The sequence below is a fragment of the Pleurodeles waltl genome, chromosome 3_1 (assembly GCF_031143425.1).
Source record: "Pleurodeles waltl isolate 20211129_DDA chromosome 3_1, aPleWal1.hap1.20221129, whole genome shotgun sequence".
NCBI lineage: Eukaryota > Metazoa > Chordata > Amphibia > Caudata > Salamandridae > Pleurodeles > Pleurodeles waltl.
The window spans coordinates 1,303,801,661-1,303,829,054 of NC_090440.1; the positions used below are offsets into that span (position 1 = coordinate 1,303,801,661).

General features: G+C 45.9%; 1 protein-coding gene across 1 annotated transcript in view; it reads left to right on the forward strand.

Moving 5' to 3' along the window:
* The window catches only part of CCDC14 (coiled-coil domain containing 14), a 107,465-nt gene extending 80,520 nt beyond the window's left edge, over positions 1-26,945 (forward strand). The window contains exons 12-13 of the mRNA XM_069224653.1: positions 3,866-3,998; positions 25,730-26,945. Of these exons, the coding sequence (XP_069080754.1) occupies positions 3,866-3,998; positions 25,730-26,777 (1,181 nt within the window). The 3' untranslated portion in view covers positions 26,778-26,945. The remainder of the gene's footprint in view (positions 1-3,865; positions 3,999-25,729) is intronic.
* The last annotated feature ends 449 nt before the right edge of the window (positions 26,946-27,394 follow it).

Here is a 27,394-nt window from a genome sequence, read left to right on the forward strand (position 1 = left end):
CTTGATTCCAGAAAGATTCTAAAAGTCTGGGGTTTTGGGTGGTCGTCTTATACCCTGTTCTGCCTTTGAAGTTGGCAAACTTCAAAGCAAAGTCTCAAGTGTTTGCAAGATCCTTTCTTGTCCAGACCAGGCCCCAGACACACACCAGGGGGTTGGAGACTGCATTGTGTGAAGGCAGGCACAGTCCTTTCTGGCGCAAGCGACCACTCATCCCTCCAATCTAGCTCAGGTGGCTCATCGAGATAGGCAGGCTGCGTCCCAGCTCCCTTTGTGTCACTGTCTAGAGGAGAGGTGTGAACAGCCCAACTGTCAAATTGACCCAGATGGGGAATCCACAAACAGGCAGAGTCACAGAATGGTTTAAGCAAGAAAATGCCTACCTTCTATAAGTGGCATTTTCAAACCCACAATCTAAAAACCAACTTCACTAAAATATTTATTTATTTTAAATTGTGAGTTCAAAGACCCCCAACTTATATTTCTATCTGCCCTCAAAGGGAATCTGCATTTTAAAGTTATTTAAAGGCAGCCCCCGTGTAAACCTATGAGGGAGATAGGCCTTGAAACATTGAAACCCGATTTTGGCAGTATTTTATTGTTAGGTCATGTAAAACACACCAGCATATGTCCTACCTTTTAAATACACTGCACCCTGCCCATGGGGCTACCTACGGCCTATCTTAGGGGTGCCTTACATGTACCAAAAGGAACGGTTTGGGCCTGTCAAGTGGGTACACTTGCCAGGTCGAATTGGCAGTTTAAAACTGCACACACAGACACTACAGTGGCAGGTCTGAGCCATGTATTCAGGGCTACTAATGTGGGTGGCAAAACCAGTGCTGCAGGCCCATTAGTAGCATTTGATTTACAGGCCCTAGTCACCTCTAGTGCGCTTTACTACAGATTTACTAGTAAATCAAATATGCCAATCAGGAATAAACCAATCAACAATACAATTTACATAGAGAGCATATGCAGCTTAGCACAGATTAGCAGTGGTAAAGTGCCCAGAGTCCTAAAGCCGACATAAATTGGTCAGAAAATTAGGAGGAAGGAGGCAAAAGGAATGAGGATGACACTGCAAAAAGGGTCAGGTGCAACAGACAGTAATAAGAAACATAATTAAACTCAGTTACCCTGCATGGTATGGGGGGCGGTCCAGGTGTGATTTTGCTATGCAGAAATGATAAGAAACCATGCAGCTCTAAAGTTCTATATTTGTGCACCCTGCCAATATAGGAAGTATTGCAAGCCAGGCAAATCTGTATTTTAGGTGTCTTTGTGTCTTGGCCAGAGCAGAAGCCTGATGCATATGTGTGAAAAAGAGGATGGGATCATGTGCGAGTAATTAAAAGTGCAGATTCTTGCCTCTTAAAGTACATATCTAGAAAGGGCAAATCAATGATGGAACGAAAATTCACATGGCATGAAATTTAGTGGAAGCTTCTGTAAAACGTGAACCACCTATCCTAATTTACAGATAGTTGGAAATGTGCATGGAGATGATAACTAATTAGAGTACATTTACGTAAATCTTTAAAGCCAACTATGTCCATTTCTACAAAAAAGCAGGAATTGGCTTATCAATAAATCCAAATCACTTCATGGAACCGAGTCTCAAACTCTGAAATATAGAACAAGGGAAGATATATTGGAGCTGATCAGGCCCACAAACATTTTATTTTTTTATTTTTAGAGAAAAGGGTATTAATATGTCACTTAGTCGCAGCAGGGATGAAATGAGCTGGCATAAGAGGTTACAGGCAGGGCTTCCTCTACAGAAGATAGCTCAGAAGGCTGATTCAGTGTGTGATTTTAGATTAAAGGTGTAGTACTTTGGCTTGACTGACATGGTTAGGGTGTGTAGGGATATTAGATCGTTAATAGAAGAATCGATGTGTTGATAACTTCTAACCTTGCGTAATGGCCTGCCTCAGTTTAGTTGACAGCCAATGGGCTCAATCCAATTGGCTAAACTCTGCAGTGGTTTCATACAGATCCTGTGGCACAACATGTTAAAATATTATTTCCAAGAGTAAGTAATAAGTGGCCTAGTGTCTCTAACTGCACCAGCAAATACAAAGAAAAAGTGGTCATATAGTGGTCTTACCAAGTAACTGGTCTTGGGGGGATTATGGAATACAAAGGAAGTTTAGACAACAATAAAATGCAGAGTATTTCCCACTGGAGTAGCGGCCCCATCCACTAATTGTATACAAATAAAAAGAGTAAAAAGGTTGGTTAGCCTTTTTACAGTAGAGTATTAGTTAGTCCGATGGAGACTCAAAACCTACTAGAAAACATTCTGTAAGGACGTTTGGTGACTGCGTAAGGCACTGTATCTGAAAAATAGTTTATACTCGTTGCCAAAGACAGTGAAAATGAACAATCATTTTAGCGATAATAGGAACCTGTGAAAAAAATTCAGAGGGTTTTATTTGTAGTGTGATTTTAATCTCATTTTATAAACAATGGCCACCCTTATGCTCGCTCTCTTACACTGCTGCCAAAATACTCCCACGATCCCTGGCCGCTGTGCGGTATGGTCACAATAATGTATACTAAAACTCAGAAGTACAAGTAAATCTAACATGAGGCTGAAGTTGATTTTGAAAAAGACAACATTAAAAAGTAAGTGCAAGGAAATTGATGGGATCTGATGTATTTCAGAGGCATTGTTCACTGTCCAATGACTGTAGATATATGCATAGAACAGTGAGTGGCATAGTTAAATTAGACAGTGTAGCAAACCTGAAACACCTTAATTGGGGTTTAATTTGCTAACACATTAACTGTTTTAGTAATGCATGGGATTCTTGTAGTAGGCAGCTATCAATTAAATAGGCATGGGAATTAGCAGTCTACCATGATTAAAGATCTAGCTCCACTTTTAGTACAGTTGGCAGATGCACATTCTATAATTCCACCTCTCTGGATGACTACAATGATGCATATAAATAGAAGCCCGACGGTGCCAGTAAGATAGACCTTGATGAGGATTCTGCCTCAATTATGGCTCCATGGCATTGGCAGGCTGAGAATACAAAGTTTAGGAGCAGTTCATTACTATGAGCAAAAGCATATTCCATTGTCCTGGAGATGCTTGGACAACTTCTCTACATTGTACACCCCCAGAGTGATGTCTGGGAGGTAGTTGCAGGGCAGGGAGGACATGCCGACTAAATGAGCATTTAGTTGAGATTCAAGACAAAATAAAGGCTCATAGAGTGAGTGTACAGAGATTGAAACGTCCCAAGACCACCAAAGTACAATAGGCATATGCACAATCCCTGTTTACTTTAAGGCTGTTATGACCTCCGACAGCACATCTTTTAAAGATACTGTCTGAGTGGATGTCTTCACATAGCGAGAACACACTAGCACATTCACCTTCTAGTTACCTTTGGGGCACAGTGATAGACCTGTTGATGTGGTTATTACTAGGTCAGTGGCTAATTTTGATTTGGTGTAAGAGCTCAATTGGGTGTTCTGTAAAGCTCACATACTGAATCTTTTCTTAGAAATGATAGACCTCAACACTTCTTTCTCTTTGTCGAAATTTTCAGTCATTTATGTCAAGTCATAAAGGTGATCTCTAGTCACCTGTATGGTGCATTATGGTTATTTTGTTTTGATTGACAGTGATTAGTTGGCCTTTAGTCATATCCTATACATGACAAGTAATACTCTGCAACTTTGCCTGATGCACAGAGATGTGGTAACATGTTTACATCAGACATATTTTATGTAGTGCAGTGAAACAAAACTGCAAAGAGGATTTTGTGAAAGTCCTGTGCTGTTTTAATACGTGTAGAAACCGGTTTTGGTGTGTACTCTTAAAGGATTGTCTTAACTTTTTTTTCAGAAGTGGAAGAAGCTTTGACAAAAATGAAGAGCATTCAGTTTAAGTTAGAAGCTTCTGAAAAGGAGAACAATATTTTAGGGATAACATTACGACAGCGTGATGCCGAAGTGCACCGACTTCGAGAACTGACCAGGTAATTAATGTATGTATGTGAAATTTACATAGTGTGAAGGTATACGATAGGCAGCTGAGTGCTTTAATAGATCCAACGCAAAGACTCGGTCAGTTTGTGATTGGAGGAGTAGTTATTTCTTAAGAATGAAAGTGGACTGTTACTGCATCCTGATACAGTGTTTTTAAAGAGGTGGGCCTTCAGCTTCATAAACTAGAGCTGGGTTGGACCAGTCCTGATGTATATAAGGCTGTCATTCTAGATCCTCCATGCAGAGATGGAGCAGGCATGTCGTCTTTTTCTTTTTTTCATCTTTTGCAATTCTTAATGTCCATTTTGATGGTGTCCTGACTGCAGGTGTGTCAAGAACCGCTGGCTTCGGTGAGCTTGTCAGACAGGAATGGAAGGTTGCCTTCCAAGATGGTTTTGTACAAATTGCAGCTAGTTTTGGAGATTTATCAGGGAATGACGTGGGTATGTTTCTTCAGGTATTAAGTGAGCCCTTTTCCAGAAACCCTTTCAGTGAGCTACAGGACAAGCAGGAGCTACTGGGACCAACCATGGAGATTGAGGCCTTTAACTCCTGATGGGCCCGTATCCCACCTACTATAGTGTCTGGGCGAAGCAGCCCTTGACACGGATCTAGCAGTCCAAGACTTCTCAGGGCAGGAGTTTAAATGGTTGTCCAGTCAAATACTTGTTTTTATACGAACACTAAGTGAAATACGGCATACACATATAATACACTGACATTTCCTGAGCTTGGTACTCTGAAGTTAGATAGGCAGGTCCTATGTACTATGTTTTTCTCTATCGGTAGTGGCCATTCACAATAGGCGACATTCCGATTTGTTCGCACTGGCAGTCCTAGTCTTAGGGGTCCCACTCCAACTCTTCCAAAGACAAAAGTGTTCCAGCACCCCAGTCCAGCGCCTATAGCACTGTGAGGCAGAACAAGTTCCTCTGAGGCCCTCAGCCCTGTGAACAGTTGTACCCTCTCCTTGTGTGGTTGCTTTACCACAGTCTCCGGGAGCATTCAACACTCAGATGTTACGGAGGTCTATAGTGGCTGCCAAGTACTCATGACTTTGCAGAGACTGCCGCTGGTTGTCCGTGGCTCGCCCTCCAGTGTTGGAGTAAGTTTGTCTGATCCCTCTCACAGGTAAGTGCTGCTCATATAGATTCCGATGCTTCAGTTGGGGTGCTATCATTCATAGGTCACCACGGCGGCCTTCCCTCTTGGCACCAGCAAAACCAGGTCATGATTTTTGATCTTCATTGCGGTAGTCACTCTGGCTTGCGGGGTTACCAATTTTCTCTTGCACAGGGGCTGTGGCCTGATCAGCTCAACAGTGATTCACTCTTCACAGTGGTGTCCTCAGGCATACTGGGTTGCTGGCTTTTCCTGCACATGAACAAAGGCCTGATGGGTGCAGCCTTGGCTGACTTTACAGTGGTCCCTTCTGGCCCACGGGATTGCTGACTTGAATCTGCCCACAGGTGATGGCCAGATTGGTGCCGCAACCGCTTCTTCACCCGTTGCTAAATTGATCCTTTCCCGAGGATTTCCCCACTGGACTGGTGTTCCAGGGCTGGTGATTTTGGATTTTTCTTTGTGATGCTCACCCACCGAGCTCGGAGACCAACCGACCTTAGCCCCAATGTCCCTGGTCACAAGTAGAAGTCCTGCAGAGCTTTTCGGGTGGCTGAAGCACTATAGTCCATTTCCAGACACCAGATGTGATTTAGCGTTGTTGTGAAGTTTGTGCTGGGGATCTGCTTCCTTTTGAAGTGCCCAATCCTCTGTCTTTTAAAAAAAATATTTATATTTGTCGTATTCATCAAGCCTTAAAGCATGCAGTAAATTCAACAAAGCAGACTCGTAGTGAAAATAGAAAGCATAATTAGTTTCAGAAACACTGAAACTAGTTCAAGACACATTAGCAATTTCTTGGCATAAAGCTGAAATTTCCGATTAAATCTTTTTCAGCTTTGTCAGTTTTTGCCATGATTGATGATTGTTATTTTCATGCCAGACAAATCGAGAAATTTATACCACCACCATTCTTTCACATCATGTAGTTTGCAATCTAGCCATAATCTGGTGATGTGTAGGTTGGTCAAAACGATAGAAGCACAAACAATATCCATAAATCATGCCAGAATTATTTCGGAATACCCTGACAAAATGAATTTGGATGACATGGGGATTGCTATTTTTTGCAACCAACCAAGTTCCTGTTCAACCTATTGGCAGCCTACCTGGACAGTCAGCAGGTAATAAACATATAGACTGTATCAGCATTAGGTACATTACCTCTGGGGCATTTCGAGTCAGCCTAATACTCCCATTTATGCAGCCTGTCCGGTATATAAGTATCCTAAGTGAGTTTAAGTTTAAAGTCATACATTTTATGAGCTTATGACTTGAACTGATATAATGTTTCATGTGCCCACTCCTCTGTCGTGCTCTCCCTCTGGAAAGCAGTCTGTCACAGCAGGAATGACTCCATATGTGATAGCCCCACAACACAGTCCATAAGAGTGACTAGAGATTCACACATGAATGTCAGCCACAGTGATATGTACATCAAAGGTTATCCCTGGGCCCTAGAGCCTTGATTTTTGTGATTCTCTTATTGGACCAATATCCTTTCTAATACGTACCCAGGCCCCTTCCAGTGACCTCTCTCAGAATCAAAGACACCCTTTGAAGTGCACAGAAGAGCTGGCTTTTTCTTCCTCCAGTGAGTGTCCCACCCAGCTCTCAGGAATGCAGCAATCCACAAAACTGTCTGGGGGAGCCCTCTACGTCCTCACGCGCCTCACGTGAGACATGTCTGACAAAATAGAACCCAGAGTCTTCTATGTATTGTACCACTCAGACACACTTGCAGCCACACATGCTACACAGTGCTACATACCAACTTGATGTAAGCCACGAATTAAATTAAGCAGATAGTAGCTAAACTTTACATGAGTGGGCCTGTATGCCTCACCCCAGAAGGCCAGTTCACTTCTGATCATTAAACAATATGTTTCCACCACCGTGTTTGGGCTACTTAACTCCTGGTAAAGGCTGTAGCATTTCACCTCCATGAGGATAGGGCTTTGGGCGCATCTCCTGATTCAACAAGATCGTGGACAGGCCTATGTCACGGCACCCCCCTCCCCCACCCATGCCTAAGCAAAAAAATAAAAAATCAGCACCTGAAATCCAGGTACAATGCAAGGGACTATTCCATTACAGCACCCTTGATGAGGCATGTTGCTACATGTAGGTTGGCGATAAGGTGTGGCAGTTTGTTTCTATTATGGACAGTATGAGGACTGGAGTGGCAGTTCTGAAGTAGCTTTCTTAAAGGAATGGTTTCACAATTTTTAGTAGCTAGAACTTATACCAGACTAGGCAAGATGGTGTTTGCGTAGTCGGCGACTGCAGGCCCCGCCCCCGATGCCATGTGGACGAACGCCTCGCTGCAGAGGAAGCAGAGCTGCTGTGTAGAGATGCTGCGACAACAAAGATCTTGATCATGCTGTGTGCCGGTGTTACTTTGTGCTCCTCCCCTCCATGCCTGTTGAGGCCACTGGATTGCAGTAAAGGCTCTGGGCGGCTCGGAGCTAACTCTGCAAGAAAGGACGCCCCCTCCTCCATGCCTGCCGTGGCTGCTAGATCACAAGACAAGCTCTGGGAGGCTCAGAGTTACCTCTGTAAGAAATGAGGCGCTGAGGTGGTAAAAGCTTCCCGGCTTTCCCTGGGAAAAAAACACGTCACAAGTGAGATTGTTGCCAGCCTGATGCTGCGCTGAGGCTGCTGGACGGTGGGACATCAATGTGGACTGGGCTATGCAGCAAGGAGGGTGTGCCTGAGAGGGCAAGGATTGGCCCCCAAGGCAGTATTGTTTGAACTTTGACTGGACCATTGAGGAGCACACTCATTTGTATAGTAAGAGAGGTAGAGCATTGGCATAAGATAATAAGAAGGATTGGTGAGTTAATTGGAGTCTGGCCTGGGTTCTGGAAAGAAGGAAAGGTGCCTAAAAATATACGAAATGTTGGAGATAAAATGGAGGGGACTCGTCAGACAAGGGCAGGCTAAATCAAACAGTAAAGTTGGTGGTGGGACGGTTAAAGATGTGTCTAGTATGGGTAGGGTGCCTCAGACAGGTCACAAGGCAAAGGGCACACCACAACCCGCTATTACTAACTTTTTTTTCCAACGGAGGGCAAGAGAATGGCAACGTGAACCCTACTCTCATCTAAGGACGTGCCGACGTGTACAAGGGAGAATCCAGAGGTCATGGATCCTAAAGGGGAGCTCCCACAAGCTAGTAGTGGGGCCCCGGAGAGCAACCTGGCCACTGACATGTCGCAAACCTGTGGGGGGGGAGGGTCAATTAGATGAGTTTAGGAGCCTGAAGGGGCAGATTTAACAGACTGAAGTAATCACCAGGGCACCTGTAAACGTAAGCATGCAGATGCAAATGGAGGGTTATAAAAAAGATACTCAAGACATCCATGGCACTGTTGATGAGCCCCTGGAATCTCGTAAGAGAAAAGGGAAAGAATTAAGTCTAGCAGGTGCCAAAGCTGTGAAAGGTCTAGATGTGGAGATTAGAAAGCTGGAAAGGGGTTGAAAGAATATGGACTGGTCTAAGGATGGAGGAGATCAGGGTCTGAGAGCTTATCATCGGCGGTAGCTCCCACAGTAAAACTGCAGCGGCAACACCGTAGGCATATAAAGTCGCTATCTGGTTCAACAGGTGGAACAAACGTCCCAGTTCCGAATTTTAAATTGTATCAGCTGGCAGCTTCTTTCCAATATATGCGTCCGTTGGTGGTAGGTAATCATGGTGTGATAGGGATAGAATATCAACCAAGTATTTATGAGTTAATAATTGGACCAATAGCAAATGGGGGGAATGTTGGTGTTGGTGGAACCTAGCTATTACAAGGAAGTGCGGTTCAAAGTATTAGAAGCTGCTTTAAAATGTTGGAGCCCTTGGCGGAAAAAAGCAGGACTTGGCAGGTGTAATCGATATACGCCAATAGACAATAATCCCGCCCCCAAGAGATTTTTAAGGATCGTTGCTTTGCTAAGTGGTTCCTGCAAGGGTTTCCAAGGTTGGGAGATTTTTATGAGGGTACTAGGATTAGTACGTTTGAGGATCTCCGAGAAAGGTAAGGATTGGAGCAAATGGAATTTTTTTAATATTTACAAGTAAGACACTTCTTTAGTAAGAAAAACAGTGGGATACAGGGATTTGCAAAAACACACTCCTGCAGAGGGTAATAGGGGGTCCCCAGATTGTCAATAAACTCTCTATATTCAATGTTGATGTCGGAGCAACCCAATGATCTCGAGAAATATAGCAAAAAGTGGGAAGGTAGTATCAATAATGGAGGTATCAAATGTTATGAATCCCTTGGATTTGGATGGACCATGCTGATTTATTCAGCATTGCAGGCACAGCATTATAAGACCGTATATGACTTATATTATACCCCATTTCAGATAGCTAAATGGGAAAGGTTGGAGGGGACTCACTGCCAGTGATGTCAGGTATTTGGGGCAGATACTATACATCGGTTTGCTACCTGTGTCAAATTGGAGCTCCTGAAAGGGGAGATTAAACATGTGTTGAAGGGGATGGTAGGATTTGAAGTGGTGCTTACTCCGGATGATATGATTTTAGGTGTATCAGAGAGAGGGGGAAAGCCACACAAAGCTTTTATTTTTATATCAATGGCTGTGGATCAACTGTGTGTTGCATCTGTATGGTTAGACGCACAGCCCCCTCATGTCAGCAGTGGTTGGGATGACTTATCTATTTATCATTTGAAGACTGCACTGTATCAACGCAAGAGGAGGAAGGCTAGACGTAAGAGGCAGATAATATGGGGGCTATTTGGGGATTGGGTCAGGTCTAGGTAGTGGCTCAGGAAAAGGAGGTACAAAGCACTTTAATTGGAATGTATTGTATTACTGGTTCTTGATCTCTCTTCTCCCCATTGTTTGTAATGAATTGTGTTTCTTTTCTGCATAAAAAAATTAACTAGACTATACTAGACTGTTAGTTTTCTTGGCAAGTATCCAAAATTAATCTGAGAGTCTAAGCGTTCAGTTACAGGATTCAAGTTCGACCAGGTTCATGTCGCTGAGCCTTGTTTGAACTAGTGGTTGTGTCCGACAACAATAGTTCGGTTTTGGTACAGTTATGCTTTAGGTAGGTCTGAATGAGATTGAAGTAGCGTTTGTTTTGTGGATGTCCTGAGTAGAGGAGGCCTTTAAACATAGTTGTGTGTTTGTTGTCAGCATATTTGTGAACTTTGATCTTTCTCTCAATGAGTAGAGCCCGAGGGTGTCCATGTAGAAGTTGAAGATGAGGTTGTCGATTAAATCCTGGGGAACTCTGCAGGTGACAGCATTGTCTGGGACCTGGAAGTGTCCTTAAACTAGTTTTAGTTGAATAGGTAGAAGGGGAACCAGTGAAAAGTTGCCTCATTTGATACTTCAGGATGTGAATGAGGTTGGGGTATCAAAGATCCTGTCGAGGGCAGCTGATATATAAATTAATTGGTGGGTTTATCTTTATCTGTAGTCAGGAGGGCAACATCAATGATTTGTAAGTTAACTGTGTCAGTGCTGCAGCATGACATGAAGCCAGATTAATTGTCATTTAGGAGATGATTGCTCTCCATGTAATCTTGAGGTCGTGCATAAATTGCTTATTCGGTGACCTTGCCAATGAAGGATAGATAATTGGTGGTCTAGTAGTTAGCCAGGTCAACATGGTCTGCTGTGGGATTTTTCATGGGTTGGGAGGATCTGGTCTGCCTTGAGTGCTTTAGGAAATATGCCTGAGTGAGGGAGGGGTTGACTGTGACGAGTAAGGGTCAGAGAGCTTCTCTAGAGCGGGCTTTGATGAAGGATGAGGGTAAAACATATTCATGTGTATCTCTGAGGTAAATGATGTTGGTGAGGTTTTGGCGAGGCAGAGTTTTGATGAGTAACATTGCAGGATACAAAGGAATGTTGGGGGAGAACGGTTGATGTGCTTTCACATCTTCTGTATTTTATTGGAAGAATTGGCTAATGACATTGCACAGTGTTTCATTGTTATGAAGCATTTTTTGCTTCTTTTGGCAACTTCTTTGATAGTGTTGTAGAACTTTGCTTTGGCTGACACAATCAGGTCCCTGCATATTGCACAGAAGGACTTCAGTCACATGAGGGCATTGGACTTGCTGTTTTCATTAATTTTCTCTAAACAAACCTTTCCCCCTTTGCAGAAGTATTGAATGTTTTTACCACGTTTTTCCAAGGACCAAAACACTAGAGGTTGTGGCATGCACATTCATGTTTTGGTTGAGGTGTAGATCTTAACACGGGTTTCCAGAAATGCTTGAAATGTATTTTGGATGTTCACATCAGCCAAAAATGGTGGCAGAATGAGAGATGGGTTTTGGGTATTGCATTGCGGAAAAGCCTTTGAAGTATCTGAAGATTTGTTCTCTTTTGGGTTGACCTTGATGTGTTAGTTTAACGCTTAGCCAGGTGATGGGGATGGCAAGGTGGTTTGTCACATAGAGGGTCATGAAAGGCTGGTGGGTGATTGTTGGTTATGTTAGAAGCAGGAGGTGCAGTATGTGGCATTTGTAGAGTGTTGGTTGGACAACATACTATACTTCAACGAAGTTAAGTAGGATGTGTCTTATTTGTGTTCATGCTGGAGTTGTCTAGGAGGTTGAAGTCCGCGAGCATGTGGTTGTGCTGGATGGATGAGGTGGTAAGAAGGTCCAAGGATTTGTCTCTGAGTCACTGGAGTTCTTGTCTTTACCCAGGAGACCTGTAGATGAAGTTGATTGTGATGGACTGAGTTGGGGAAGTGGCATGTTGCTAGTTTTATTTGCATATTGATTAGAGCTGGCAAATGCACAATTTTGGCTGCTGTTAGGTAGAATAGATTTGATTTGTTTCTTAAATATTTGACATTTGTTTTGATACTTCTGTACAACTCCTACAGTTGCCTGTAACCTGTTAGGACAGTTTATTACTTTTCTTGTTTTCTTCAATTCACAGGAATAGCACAATGTTCTGGGCTGAACAATATTAGCTGTTGAAAAATGGCAATATGTCCCCTTGTAAGAATCCACCTTTTCCTGAGATAAAATGAAATGCTTAGAGTGTACCTCCAAATGCAGAGTTTAGTATGTAGTTTAATAGAACTTCTGTTATTGGGTCACCTTCCAGATATTATTTTGTTTAACTTGAGATTCGGAAGGTGTGAGCTTAGACAAAAGACAAATCATCAGTTAGACAGAATAGTGATGTGGGTAAATAGTTAAACATTCAGGATCATATTTTGCATCCCAGAATAGTGTTTTTTTTATTTATTTCTTTATTGACGTTCAGAAATAAACAACATTGCTCAACATCAACAGAGCTATGTGTTGGGGGATGAGGGGGGTTGGGGGAGGCATGGCTAAAGACAGTCAAAGTACCATGAAGTGAAACACAGTAGCCCATCCAATGGGGAACCACAACTGTTATGATAGCAATATAACATTTCCCATTTTGAATATGCTCAATATTCTGACAGTCAATCAGATAGACAAATGACAGTCTCTCAGCCTCTCAGCCTCTGTAGCTCAGGCAACAGGATGCGAGAGTGCAAGTTCTAGCACAGCTCCAGCAGAATGTGCATTCCGGACTTCTGGATTTGGGAGGAGGGGTATCCTCTCCTGGAAGGGGGCTCCCTGTCGCGTGGTGGGGGCGAGAGGAGCTTGATGTGTTTCTTTGGCATAAGGTCAGTAGAGGTTCCCAGATGTACTTGGATTGGGACCATGGTGGCATGAGGTCCCAAAAATTGGACAGTTGTTCTTGACAATAAGTTGCGTACCGAAACCATTCCTCTGTGGTGGAGGCAGGCTGTCTGCCCCAGTGCTTGACAACTTGGTGTTTAGCCAGGAGAAGGAGCATGGCAGTGAGAAGATAGTCTCCTCTGGAGACATCTTTGACATATCTCGGGAGACTGATTAAGGGAGTTTGAGATGGGAAATGGCTGGTGATTGTATGTATGGCAGAGAACATCCCAGCCCACGGGCACTTCAATGCAGGGTATAAGAAGGAAACCTGAGGTGCAGCGCAGTGAAGGCATCGCGTTTCTAGCGTTAGGCCTATGCAGTGGTGTTGCAGCGGGGTGCGCTATAGTCTATGAAGGAATTTAAAGTGCATTAGTCGCAGTCTGTAGTTGAGGGATGTGGACACCATCTGTCCACAGCAGGAGGACCATTGGGTGTCTTTGATGGGAGGGGTGAGTGTCTTTCCTAGGTGGCTCGTGCCGCCACTGTCCGGACTGGTGCTGTGGCTTGCATGATTGAGTAGAGGCGAATAACTAGTTTGCCAGGTGAGGGGTTGGTGTGTGTGTATTCCACAGCTTGTAGAGTGGGAGGAGGGTCAGGGAAGGTGTTGTGTATTTCATGGCAAGTAGCTCGAAGTTGGTGATAAAGAAGTGCAGTCCAGTGCAGTTGGATGCATCATGTCGGTGGCCTCAAACAGGGGTATAATGTGGTCCTTTGGTTATATATCAGCAAAGGTTATGAGACTGCGCCTGTGCCCTTGATCTGGCACACTCGTCCCCCAGGGGCACCAGGAGAGGGTTGCGCCCAATGGAAAAGGATGGCGCATCGCCCATGTCGTCCCACACCCAGCGCACACACTACACTGTGTTTATATCAGTTTGCTCAATTTGTAGGGTTCATAGGGTGAATTGGCCAAAGGGCAGGGTGCTGCGTGGTCATCCTCAATAGCTGTGTGTGGTTGAAATTGCGTGGGGGAGAGGCAGAAGTGAATGTATTGCCCCTGGGCACTGAGTGCATACAGGGCCATATCAGGTGCGCCCAGTCCCCCCTGGTCGAGAGGTAAGGTGAGTATTTCCCAGAAAAGCCTAGGTTGTCTGCCAGCCCAGATCAGCGCAACGAAGTTCGATTGCAGCCTCCGCAGGAAATTTGAGGTAAGGTAAGTGGGAGAGCTATATATTTAAAAAGAGGTACAGGAATTTGGGTAGTATAACCATTTTTTAAACAGCGATTGGTCTATCACAGATAGAGGCAGGTGGAACCATACTGAGATCCTGTCTTCTAGCCACACAAAAGCACCTCTGCAGTTGTCCCTCCAAAGCTCATTCGGATCACGTTTGAGCCAAATGCCCAAGTACCGATCCGGTTCAGAGGCCCACTGCAGCGGGGAATCGGAGGGAGAGGCTGTGTGAGGACAGTGAGATGAAAGTGTTGACTTTGCCCAGTTAACTTGGATGCTGGAGTAGCCACCAAAGTGTATGACCTCACGGATAACTGGGGCTAGGTTCACCTGCACCTTACGGATGTATAAGGTTACATCGTCTGCATACATTGACACCACCAGCTCTCTGGTCGTGAAGCAAAGGCCGGGTGGTCATGGTGCTGTCGCAGCCGGGTCTGCAAGGGGCTTCATCGCCATGACAAGATTGGAGATAGTGGGCTCCCCTTGTGTGTTCTGTGAGTGATTGGGAGGGGTTAAGACAATATTTCATTGAGATGAAGACATGCTGTGGGGGATGTATAGAGGAGGTTGATCTGGTGGAAAAAAAGCGAGGGCTAAGGCAGAGTCGTGTGAGTAGGAGAAATAGGTATGGCCATTCAAAGGAATCAAAGGCCTTCTTGGTGTCCAATAGTGCGGCGGCAAGTTGAGTGTGCAGAGTGTGGAAGTGGACTGGCCTGGGATGAATCCAGATTGATCTGGTTGTACTATAGTAGGCAACAAGGGAAGGAGGTGAGTTTCTAGTAATTTGGCAAATATTTTATTGGCTCCGTTGATCATGGAGAGTGATAGGTAGGAGTCGCATTGGTCCATGGGCTTATTCAGTTTGAGAAGTTACACCATGACCGATTCTCACAGGGATGGTGGTAATACACATTCTCCAGTTTCCCACCATTATGTCCAATAGTACAATGCAAGTCTAGCAAAGAAGCACTGCAACCCCCACGTGTGTACCCTTGCCCTCCTTTCTAGACCCGGTCAGGCCCAATGGGTTACTATTGCTTGTGATATTCCCATAAGTATATTGTTGGGTGATAGTCTAGTCATTATGGCATTCCATTACCGATGTTACTCCACTAGTAATGTGTATTTAATTAGGAAACTGTTTGTCATCAGTTAGATACAGCAAACATAGGAAGGTTAATACCTGTACGAATCCCGTGTTCACCTCTTAAGGAATCATGGTGGGCGCTCATCATACTTAGCCTCCATTTTGTCCACCAATGTTTCCCAATTGTCATAGCCTGTAAACGCCTACCCCCTGTCCCGCAGAGCCCGCAGGACGCGCATTTCCACCCGTACCCATTTCAATGTCATAGCACGCCAGCTAGACAGTTCGAGAGGTCGAGAGCCCTTCCACCCCATAGCAATCATTTGCTTGTACATAATAAACGCTAGATCACAAAATTTATGAATATGTTTATGCCGCTGAGCTCCAGGACGTATACTCAAAAGACAAGACTCCGGAGTGGGTGCAAATGCATGTCCAGTTATATCTGTGTTGCCTGCTAGAATGTTCAGCCAGACCCTCTGCAATGAGGCACACTCCCACACCATGTGATAAAAGCTAGCTGCGTGAAGCCCACAATGGGGACATGCTGGAGTCGCCGTTGGGTATATTAGTTGTATACGACATGGAGACAGGTATGTTTGATGGACATTATTAAATTGTGTATATATAAATCTGGGGTTTCGGGACACTCTCTGCACCCGTTGGAGGGCCTCAGCCCACTTCATAACAGATAGGGGAATCGGTAGAGCCAGGTTCCATCTATGGAGGGCTGCCTCTTGCTGTGTAATGGGCACGCTAGTCAGTGCTCTGTACAAATTAGTGATGAACTTTTTGGAACCATTATCTGAGAGCAGAGCATGCAGGGCAGGGGAGGTCAGAGGTTCCCGATCTCCATGAGCCCAAGCTGTCTCAATCAAGTGACAGATAACATGGTATGTAAGAAAGTGTCCCGGTCCCAGCGAGGCAAGATCCATAATTGCCTCGAAAGACATTAGTGTGCCGTTATCAAAACAGTCTCCCACCATGTCCATCCCCGCTTCTGTCCAGGAGGTCGTGGAGTGAGTGCGGTATAACATCATGCCTCCTGGTATTTTACCCAATGGGATAAGGGGTGAGTATGGGGAGGGGTCAGATTTTCCATCCTGTATAAATCTACACCAGCTAGTATATACTGCTGCCAACAATGGATTGTCGCCGACGCGTTGTGATGCATGCTCAGATAACAATTTATAAAGGGGAGTATTACCTATCTGTGTATCTAACCATGTGGCTTCAAGTGAGTCAGGCCTCCTCAACCAGCGCAGTGGCCACTGCACTTGTGCTGCTGCATAATAATATTCGAAGTTCGGGGCTCCCAGCCCCCTCAATCGCAACGGACGCTGCAGGGTGGTGAGTGCAACCCGGTGCCTGTCATGCCCCCAGATGAGTTCTAGTAACATACTATTAAGTTTGCGGAAGAAGCTCCTGGGGACTGCTATGAGCAAGGCTGCAAAATAGTATAGGAGCCTTGGCAGGATTAACATGTTCGCTATAGCCACCCTGCCCAATGGGGAAAGAGGCAGCGAGCACCAAAATGGGAGCGAGCTGCTCATGGAAAGGAACGTGTGGGCCAGGTTACCGTCTCTTAGGTCATCCATCCTGTGGTATATTTGTATGCCTAGGTACTTAAAGGTATCAAAGCACCATTTCAGTCTACTCTTGGGCCTCACCCACCTCTGTGGGAAGTTTAACCAAAGGAAAAATGCAGGATTTGGACCAGTTGACCCTTAAGTCTGATATCTCTCCAAATACATCCAGTAATGCCATCACTGCAGGCAAGGTGGTCCCCAGGCTCGCCAAATAAATCAGAGCATCATCTGCATAAAACAAGATGATGTGATGTCTCCCCATCCTGTATAGCCCCCACTGCTCAGCCCTCAATCGTAGCCGGGCAGCCAGAGGTTCCATTGCAATGGCAAACAACAGGGGTGACAATGGGCATCCCTGTCTATTCCCTCTCCCAATGGGGAACTATCAGATATCACTCGTCCCATCTTCACCCTAGCAGTAGTATTAACGTAAAGTGTCTGCACCCACCCCAGAAAACCTCGTCCAAAACCCATACAACGCAGTGTGGCAAACAAGAAGTCCCAACCTAGGGTATCAAATACCTTCTCTATATCTAAAGAGACGGCCACATTATCATGAGCACCGGCTGAAGTGTCACTAATGATGCCGAGCAGCCTACGTATATTCAAGGATGTGTTAGGGGTGGGTATAAAGCCATTTTGTTAGTCATGTATTAGGGTGTGTATAACAGGGGCGAGTCTATTTGCCAGCACTTTACCTAAAATCTTACAATCTAAATTGAGAAGGGACAATAGCTTGTAAGACCTCACATCTGTGGGATCCCGGTCAGGTTTGGGAAGTACCACAATCAGCGCCTCCCGTCGAGATACCGGGAGCATGCCACGAGTCTGTGCTTCTTCAAACACAGACAGCAAGGGGCAGGATAAATGGTGCAAGTAAGTATCCTAATATTCTATCAGCAGACGATCTGTGCCTAGGGTTTTGCTGCAGGCTGTTTGTGCTATTGCCACATTAAGTTCCTCCAGCCTAAAGGGCTCATCAAGTGCCGCCTTGTTACTGGCCGATAACTTTGCAAGTGGTGTCTCGGATTAAAAGAGTCCTAGCTTCTGATTGTTGGATATCTCCCACCCCCGACACAGTTCCGTGTAATAATCCCTGAAGGCATCATTAATGGCCTCCTGTGTGAAAACTGTTGTCCCGTTAGGCAAGCGGATGGCCCCTATGGGGTATGCCGCCACTCCTCTCGGAGCAACCACGCCAAGAGCCGCCCCAAATGGTCGCCCTCCGCGTGCAATCGCATTAGGTGATAACTATAATCATGTCGGCGGAGTCGTTGATCCGCCTCTCCATATAATTGTTGTTTATCGCAGAGGAGTGTAAAGGGTGCCCTGCGTTGCGCGACTGCTATTTCTAGCACGGGTACATCCTTTACTAGGGTGACTACCTCTTGTTGCAGCAAGCGACCTGCTCCCCATGAGGCCGAGAGACAGTGACCCCTCACCACGACTTTGTGTGCATCCCATTCTTTAGCCCTCCAGGTAGTGGACTCAGTGTTCAGCTCCCAGTACTGTTTAATACAAGTGGCCAGTTCTTCTCTGAATGGGGCGTCCAGTAACGCCTCGCTCTATAGGCGCCAAGTGGGTATAGTGGAGCGCATTCGTCCCCATCTGATGGTTAGCAGCAGTGGTCAGAGATCGTCCTTGCAAGATAATTTGAAAAAGTTCTCATAGCGCACACTGCCGGGGTTCCCCAAATCAAATCTATCCTGGTGTGTATGTCATGCACCGGGGAGTAGAATGAGTACTGTCTATGCTGTGGATGACCCATACGCCACATATCGTGTATCCCAGTATCCCTGGCCCATTCCGCCAAGAGGTTGGAATTCCGCCTGCTGTTTGCTCTCTCTGCAGGCAGGGACGAGTGGTCCAGTAATGCATTGGGGACACAATTAAAATCCCCTCCCCAGATAGTGGGCACCATGGGATCTGACAATAGTGCAGGAGTGAGAGTCTGGAAGAGGTATCCCTGCGCGCAGTTGGGAGCGTACACCCCTACTATAGTGACCGGTTTACCATCCAGCTGACCTTCCAACACAAAATGTCGACCCCCCACATCCGCTCTCTGTCTATGGTGTATGAAAGGCACCCCAGGTGCCTCCCATATCAAAACCCCTTATGCATATGCAGATGAAGACGTGCCCTATATCTGACCCCTCCATTGTTTTTTTGTGACTGTAAATCATTGTCCAGTCGGTGCGTTTCTGGTAATATTTCAAAGCGTACCCTCTGTCATTTAAGGAAAGTGTAAATGCAGTGTTGTTTGCCAGACATAGCCAGCCCATGAACGTTCCACGTTAGAATGTTCTAATCTTGAAAAGTTTGCGATTTATGTGAACCCATGATGCAAAAAGTAGTACAGTGTCATGCGCCATGTCGTGTGCCCGATCCCCATAAGGATTGTGTGCCTGCAAGATCAGGGAATATATCTGCTTGACCATTACCCTGAAATGCGGTGCGACCCACCAAAACATGCGGAAACATCCGCCTACCCCACCATCATAATCCTAAACCCCCAAATCTGGTGGCCAAGAGGTGCACTTGTGAGCACCCCATAAAATAACAATATGACATATATAGAACAATCACACGTAAGGGCTGTCCATGTGGAAACCAACCAGGGGGACGTGGTGGCTATCATGGGGAAACTATGAGGCAGCCCCTAAAGCAAAAAGGATGACTGGCAGCCATCACAACGCCATCCGCAGCCACATCTGTGATAGAAAACAATTAATAATGTGACATAAGAAACACTGTATTTATGTCTGACCTAGACATTAAGTCATTTCTTGCAGGTCTCGATCAATGGGACCCACCGTCCACCTATGCCGTGCAGTTCCCTAATCCCGCATTGTCCACGGTATGCCCCCGACCACAGCAGCAATAGTAGATGTGTTATCCCAGATTCCCATACACCTGGGTGGCATATACCTGTGCGCTAGAGGTCATTTGCCGTCTGGGGAGTGACATCCAGGTCCCTAAGCAAGTCTGTGATTGTTGAATCAGTACTATCAGAGTCCATGTGCATCATCGTATTACTTTGGAGCAGCGTAAAGGAGTTGTGTGTGTGAATCGACGTGTCTTTCAGCACTTTCGCTCGTTCTGCAGCCACCTGCGTTCTCGTGGGTTGTGCCTTCAACCGCCTCTGAGGCTTCCGACGAGCAGTCGATGTGAGCCACTCTCCCACCTCACTGTCCTTCGCCACCGTATGGGTGATGCCCTTTGCATGCATCCACGTCCAGGCATCAGCAGGTGTGGGGAAGATATGAGTGCCGTCATCCGTGATCATCCGAAGTTTGGCCGGAAACATCAAGGCATATTTAATGTTGTGCTCTCTGAGGCATTGCTTGATCTTCACATAGGAGTATTGTTGGCGCTGCACCTCCGCTGTAAAGTCTGGGTAAGCTGTTATTGAGGCACCTTCGCAGCGTTCTGGGCCGTTGTTTTGGAAGTGTTGTAGGATCATGTCTCTGTCCCTTTAGTTAAGAAAGTGCGCTATGAGCGGGCGAGGTGGCAGGCCAGGAGCCGGTGACTTGCCTGGTATCCAGTGTGCCCCCTCCACAGAGGAAAAACTTTGGTATTGCCCCTTTCAACACCTCTGCAATGAGCCAATTCTCCAAGAATAATTCTGCGCTGTGGCCCTCTATGTTTTCCGAGAATCCTATGAACTTTACATTATTGTGGTGGGATCTACCCTCAGCACCCTCCTCGCGCTGCTAGAGCACTTTCACTTCCAGATCCAGTTTTTGCATGTCTTTTTGCAGATCCAGTACAGCAGGGTCCATGGCTCGCAAGCCGGTCTACGTCACCCTGTCTGCCAGCCTGCGGTGATCGTCTCTAAGCAGATTAAGATCCTGAGAGACAGTGTCAATTTCTGGGCTCAAGTGACTGCTTAGTGTCCATGATAGCCTGCAATACCCTTTCAAATTGTCCCAAATGGGCTTGGAGGGTAGACTCCAAAGTTTGCAGATTGAATGCTCCCATCAACGCCTCAGAAGGAGCCGTTGCCTTGCACTGCAATAGTGATTTGGCGGATTTCGTTTTCCCCATCATTCTAGTTGTGCAAGCCAATTACTCGGGGTGGTACACTTCTCACAGGTTATGCCACCAACCGTGTCTTCATTCAATGCAGATATATGGATGACTTGCCATGCAAGCAGGGCATGAAAAAGGGGGTGAAGGGGAGCCCATCCCCTCAGCAGCCCAAGTCCACACTCCCAAGCCGTGATGATCCCGCAGCCGCCAGCGGTTCACCTCAGTCCACACGATGGGACCCAGATCTTTGCCCAAGGAGGGGGGAGGCAATAGGGCTGCAGTCGCGCCATAGGACATTAGCAGGACCCATTGTCCCCTCAGGATCCCCTATGAAGATGGTGCACCATGTGGCAGCACAACCATTTATTTGCAGGGCCACAAGGTTCAAATCACTGGGTATCCCGGCCCTATGGCACCTTTATCAGGCAGTGGCATCCCGAGTGAGCAGGGGCATATCACCACTGCAGGCTGCAGTGCAGGAGGCCAAAGCGCGCCGTGTAGATTAGCTTATTCCTGCAGTAGAGCCACAGCTCTGTGGCTCCTCACGCCATGTTACGCCACTCCCGCGACGCGTCTGTCAGCAATCTCGGTTTGCCAGCCCCCCGCCCTGGTGTACACTTGGGTGGACGGGCTTCGCTGCAGCGCTCACCTCGGGCCCCCTTCCGGGCCAGGCCCCAAGACCTCCACAGCTCCACCGGTGCGCCGCACAATCAGGGAGTCGCGAGCCGATCAGCAAGGGCCGATGGTTCCACAGGCCGCACCTCCGCCTGTCTGTCCGGTCCGGCGGCTCCCGGTGACAAATTCCAGCCTCGGGCGACGCAGGGCCCTTCTCCACGTGCCCGTCACTTGAAGTAGCAGGTGTCTGGGACGATTGCGATGCCTGGCAGGATATTTTCTTGGGCCTGAAACTGAGCTGTGTTCTAGACGTCCGTCTCGGCTGCCATATTGGCCACGCCCCCAAGTAATCCACAATCATGGTGCGAACCTTGTTGCAGAACATCGTATCTCAGAGTGCCCGCGGAGCGCCGAAGCGGGGGCTACTGCCAAGTAAAAGTTCAGGGGGCTGCAAGTGGCAGAACGAGCTCCAGGAGGATGTGGCATTTTCTGATAGGGTGCGGGGCAGGTGCTCTAATGATGAAGTCCAGGTTTGGGCATCTCAAGAAAGTACCTAGTAGTTGATATGTGACCACGCATTATGGAAACAGTAACACAGCTGTCCTCCAATCCAGTCACATGTGAGTTTCCAGTTGTTGAGGTAGTTTTCCTGTATGAGCGTGTTGAACTGTCGGGTGTGGGATTGGAGCATACTGAGGTGCCCGATCAGTCCAGCTTGTCATCTAATGTCACGTTAAAGTCTCCTCCCCAGAGGATATCTCTTGGGCCAATGCTGCCAATCAAAAGTCAGGGCTGTCAGTGTTGGCACTGTAGATTGCAGCGAGTATAACAGGGTGGTTGTGTGGAGCAGACTGGGTGGGTTGATGGCAGTATTCTACCTGCCCCTCAGGGCCCTGCCTCACTGCAGTACTACAGAGGTCACAAGCAGGCATGGGACCGACATTTAGCTAGTCGGGGAGTTGGGCTGACTCAGTCCAACTGACCCTAGCGGTGTCCCAAAGTGTCCTCTGACACGGGTTCAAGGTGTTTCCAACAATTCTAAGGTCGCACCCCTCCCTCGCAAAATAGAAGGTGTCCGGCGCCTACAATGCGGGCCTTCACTAGGGGCCTTGTAATGGCTGCTCTTGTAGCATGGGTGTGCAATCCGAGGTCTCGAGGCCAGCCACTCAGTGTCAATTCATGCAAGGGCCCCCGTTGCTGCAACACAGTTGTGGGGGAGATGCTGTGGCCTTAATGCCGTCCACCTGCTGCATTTCATGTTGTAGCAAAGTGGTGGCAAAATACAGTGTCACTGGGCCTCGGGGCTGGCCCGTCCATCTCCTAGTGTCCAGTGGGGACCCAGTTGGGTCACAAGGGAGGGGGTGGGGCAGATGCCTTTCACAATGCTCCCAGCCGCCGCTCCCCAAGCTGAAGAAATGGGCAGGGTGCCGGGGAGCTGCGAGGTCGCCACTTAGCAAGCGCGGGGACCAGAGCCCAAGTTCCAGGGTGGTGACTGGAGCAATGGCCTCAGGCCAGCTCCCAGCATCTAGGGTGTGGCTTGGTCCGGTGTAGACCACGTGTGGGTAGCTTGCAGCACGGCCGCGAGGAGCAGGCAGTGACCGCGGGCCAACATATGAGCCACAAGCTTCGATGTCACGACACAGGTCCTGCAGATGACGAGGAGGTCACCAATCACACGGGTGGTCTTGCGGTACCCCCAGATAGGCTGTCATCGTGTTGCAGGTTTTGTGGGAATCATGAGGAGCAGAATGGTGGGAGGGTTGTGATTTCGCTGGGTAGAGCCCGCTGTCTGGCTAGGCTCCGAATCCCACAATACCAGAATAGCTGCTCCTTCTGTTTCCAGGAGCTTATTTATGACAAATGTTTAGGTCCTCGCAATAAGTTGTTCCTCAGCGCCATGCAGATATTGATTGAGATGGCAAATCCAGTCCAAGTCTTTGAACAAATCTAGGGGTGTTCTGGAGGGCACCCACAGTGGTGTCCCAACCTGCTTAAAGGGGAAATGTTGAAACATTCACCAAACTGAAAATTACCCTATTTTGCTCACGAAGGCCCCCTTCGAGAACTAATTTTGGCAATTGGAGAGAGAAAGAATGCAAGCCTCCTGGAGAGTTTTATCTAGTCTTGAACATTGGTCTTTTTATCTGATGGCATGTTCCTCAAGTGCTTAACACTTTATCCTTTCCAGTGGAAAATATTTTTGTAAAGATGCACTTTTTCATCTCTCGAGAGATGAGAGATGAAAACGAGAACACACTGTAAAATGGGTTTGCTATTGACATGCTTGTATGCAAAGCAAAATACCTTATGTTAAGTGAATTTGCCTAGCATATGTCCACCATTTGTATGGCTCTGAAGCACTTTGAGCTTTGAGGCACCCTTTATGGTTCTTAATTTCTCGTTGACTTGGATCAGAACATTGATATTGTATTTGGTACTGTTTTTATATAGGTTAGGTGGAAGTCGTACAGGATGTTGTCAGATGAGGTTGGAGTAAAGCGAAGGTATTTAGTGATGGAATATACTGGATTGACGTCCATGGGCTGGACTGTTCCCATGAGGAACAGGGTCAAGACTGATTTGCATATGGCCGGGTCCGAACTGGAACGGCATGGCAAGCAAAAAAACTGATGGATTAAACCCAGATCTGTGACTGGGGGTGAATGTTTGATTTGGTCTGCATTCCGTCCATCATCTGTTGTTTTTGCATTTGTTGCCCCAAGTGGGAAGGGTATGCCCAGACTTGGGGCTTGTGCTTGCTATGCCACCAGATTCAAGCTAGCCTGGCTGATGAAGGGTGATACCCTGAAACGGGTCCCAGGATGCTTGTTTCTGGTCCAGGGAAGACCTGGCCTGGCAGTTTGGGCTGGACTGTTCCCATGGGGAACAGGGTCAAGACTGATTTGCATATGGCTGGGTCCAAACTGGAATGGCATGGCAAGCAAAAAAACTGATGGATTAATCCCAGATCTGTGACTAGGGGTGAATGTTTGATTTGTTCTGCATTCTGTCCATCATCTGTTGTTTTTGCAAAAATTAGATGATGCCAGCCACTCTCATGGATGGATTCAATTGCTCTCTTCTAGAGGGCGCCTTTGGGTTAAAACCACCCTTCACCTATGAGGTGGACATACGTCGAAGGTGCATAATTTTTTTTCTACTTATGGATCCACTAGATCAGATACTCATTGTACCTTATGCTGGTTGGATTTGTTTAGAGCGCTCCATAAACTTCTTGACCTAGAGTAGAATAAACGTATCCATAAGGGGGGATTTCTTTTACTGCCGCCCATGTTCTACAAGAGTTGTGTAATTGTTGGAGGGTGGTCGCTCTCTGCCACTTCACAGGTTTATATGAGCCGCAGTCATGTTGTTGTGCCTTGTGTCAGCAGAACCAGCAGTGTTTTAAGGGAAAACCAGGAGCACTGATGCTAGCAAATTAGATCTGCCTGCATCAGATTAGCCTCAGCACTCCTTTCAGGACAATAGCACCATATTTCAAGTAGATAAACAAGGTAAGCTTCATCAATGCTGTAAACTTAGCAGAAGAGCACCCAGGGCTCCAAACTGATGCTGGCAGTAACAGATTTGCTACACGCCAAGTCGTGTCGCAACACTGAAGAAGATTCTCATTCAGCAAATCAAAAGGCGTTAAGTGGCCCTGGATGCATCTGTATAAACAGTGAGTGGGTCACCTTCACAAACTTTTGGATGCATGAGTTTCAAAAAATAGTCTGAGATTGTAAATACTTTGATCCTCTTTCACAGAATTATGATATCCAGCTGTTTAGGCCGACTGAATAAAGGTTGTATAGCATACAATCTGTTATTACAGCAGACACTACAGCACCGAGTTTGTGGTGTGACAGGATAGAATAGGGCTTGTGCATCCAAAATGCATTTTTAAATGTTCTCAAACGTTTTTATTTGTTGTTTCCTAGATTTCAAACATACGTAATGTACCTTTGCTGAATGTATAGAGGGGACACCAGGTCTATAGCCCTAGTCTTTCATTGAGCTACCTAATATGTTCTGGGAGTCACTTCTAATGACGCACTCAATGACCACAATTTGTAACAGAAAAGCCCAGTGATAGAAACTATGAGCTTAATGGCGTTGACTGAGGTGGCAGTCGTTTCCATATTGGTAAAGGGATATGGGGGGGGGGTGATACCCTGAAACGGGTCCCAGATGAAAAATAAATGTTGAATTTAAGAAAGTGTTCTTTTGGTTTATTACAAGAATGTTGTTTTAGTAAACGTTGTTTCCGCCTGTTGAAACGATGTATTATGACTATTTTATGTTTCATATCGAAAATTGTTGTCTAAAAACAGAATTATCTTTTAAACCCAATTTAATTAATATATTTAATTTCTTTTCACAGGACCTTGCAAGGCAGCATGGCTAAGCTTCTCTCGGACCTCAATGCAGACAACTTTCGGCCTAAGCCTGGGAAAACCCTCACACCATCGCTGTTGGCAGCCTATGAGAAGCAGCTACAGAACGAACATTGCCCAGCTAGCACTTCCATAATGAGTTATTTGAAAAAACTAGAAACTGATAATGTATCGCTCGATGAAGAAGCCCCTTTTTCTGACAAAATTAGAGAGGCAAAATCACCTGATGGCACAGCCTATGAAAGCCATGGGGCACCTGATTCACTCTTCAAAAAACTGCCCGTGTCTGAAGAAGCCATGCGGTACTTTGAAAATAGTCTTCTCTTATCTGGCAGTCTGTCTCCTATTTCATCTCGAAGTCCTTTAAAGCGTAACATAAACCCCAAAAGCGATTCTGACACTTTGCTAGAGGAGGACCATAAACCAGATGAGACTATGTATATTCCTTTAGCCAGCAGTCCTTCCAAAACAAAATTTGCAATGCCTGAAAGAAGAATGTGCACCCCTCCGAGGACAGAATTACCCCCTAGGGACCTCAGTTGTAAAACCAAGATTTCAAACTCAGAAAATCACAAACATACTGGCGAATCCAATCCACATCTTCAGCGATCAGAAGGTTCAGATTTTGTTGACAAGTTTGGTTTAAAAAAGAAAGTCCCCAGCGACCCTGAACTGATTGGAAGTAGAACTAAGCTAGAAGAATGGTTGCCTGCAAAGACTAGCGAGAAAGCGAAGGACTTTCCTTTTGACATGAGTGGCAAGGTAGGAAGCCCAACTCGGACTAAATGTCACTGGACCCCTCAGGCATACCAGCAGGCAAACGACTCACGGTATATGGATAGAATATCCGTGGTCAACTCTAGTTTTTCAACCATTGACTATCGGCCAAAGAAAACAGATGGTAGCATGTCGTCCTTTTCAACATTTACTTCACACGATGAACAGGACTTCAGAGACGGACTTGCTGATTTGGATGCAAATATAGCAAGATTGCAAAGAACACTTCAAGCCAACTTCCCACAAAAACTAGCATGAAGAATTTAAGATTTATATATATTATGTGAAATATATTTATTCTAGTACAGCATGTTTTCTACTTACTTCTTGTCCTGAAAGTATTTGAATGTTTTTAAATGTTGTTGTGTTTCTATACATTGAAATATTATTTGTGTATTTGTTTATTGAAATAAATTATTTTTATTTAAACTGTCTTTAAAGATGTATTCACTAAAGCGAGAGTAACAGCAAAAGGTGTCCAGATGGGGCATATAGGAGCGTAACTTCAATGTTAAAAAAAATACTATGTGGCTTTTGTGGCAAGTAGTGAATTTGTTCGAAAACTAAAGAAAATCAACTTGTTAGTAATTTGTGTGGCTGGCTTGGGAAGTTTAAATAAGTGAAGGACTCTCCCAGCATAGAGGCAAAATCCTAGAAGAATTCTTGCAGAAAACATTCATATCTTGTTCAGAGACAATCATGATTTTTAAAAATCTTTTTCTGTTCCACAAACATGTGGAATCCTTGCTGTTGAAACGCCACTAGTCAAAATGAGCTTGATGTAAGAAGTAGAATGTTGCGACATAAGAAAGGCATTTCTTCTTTGTGCACATTCAGAAAGCTTCATTCCACAAATTGTAACATCTGTAATGTTT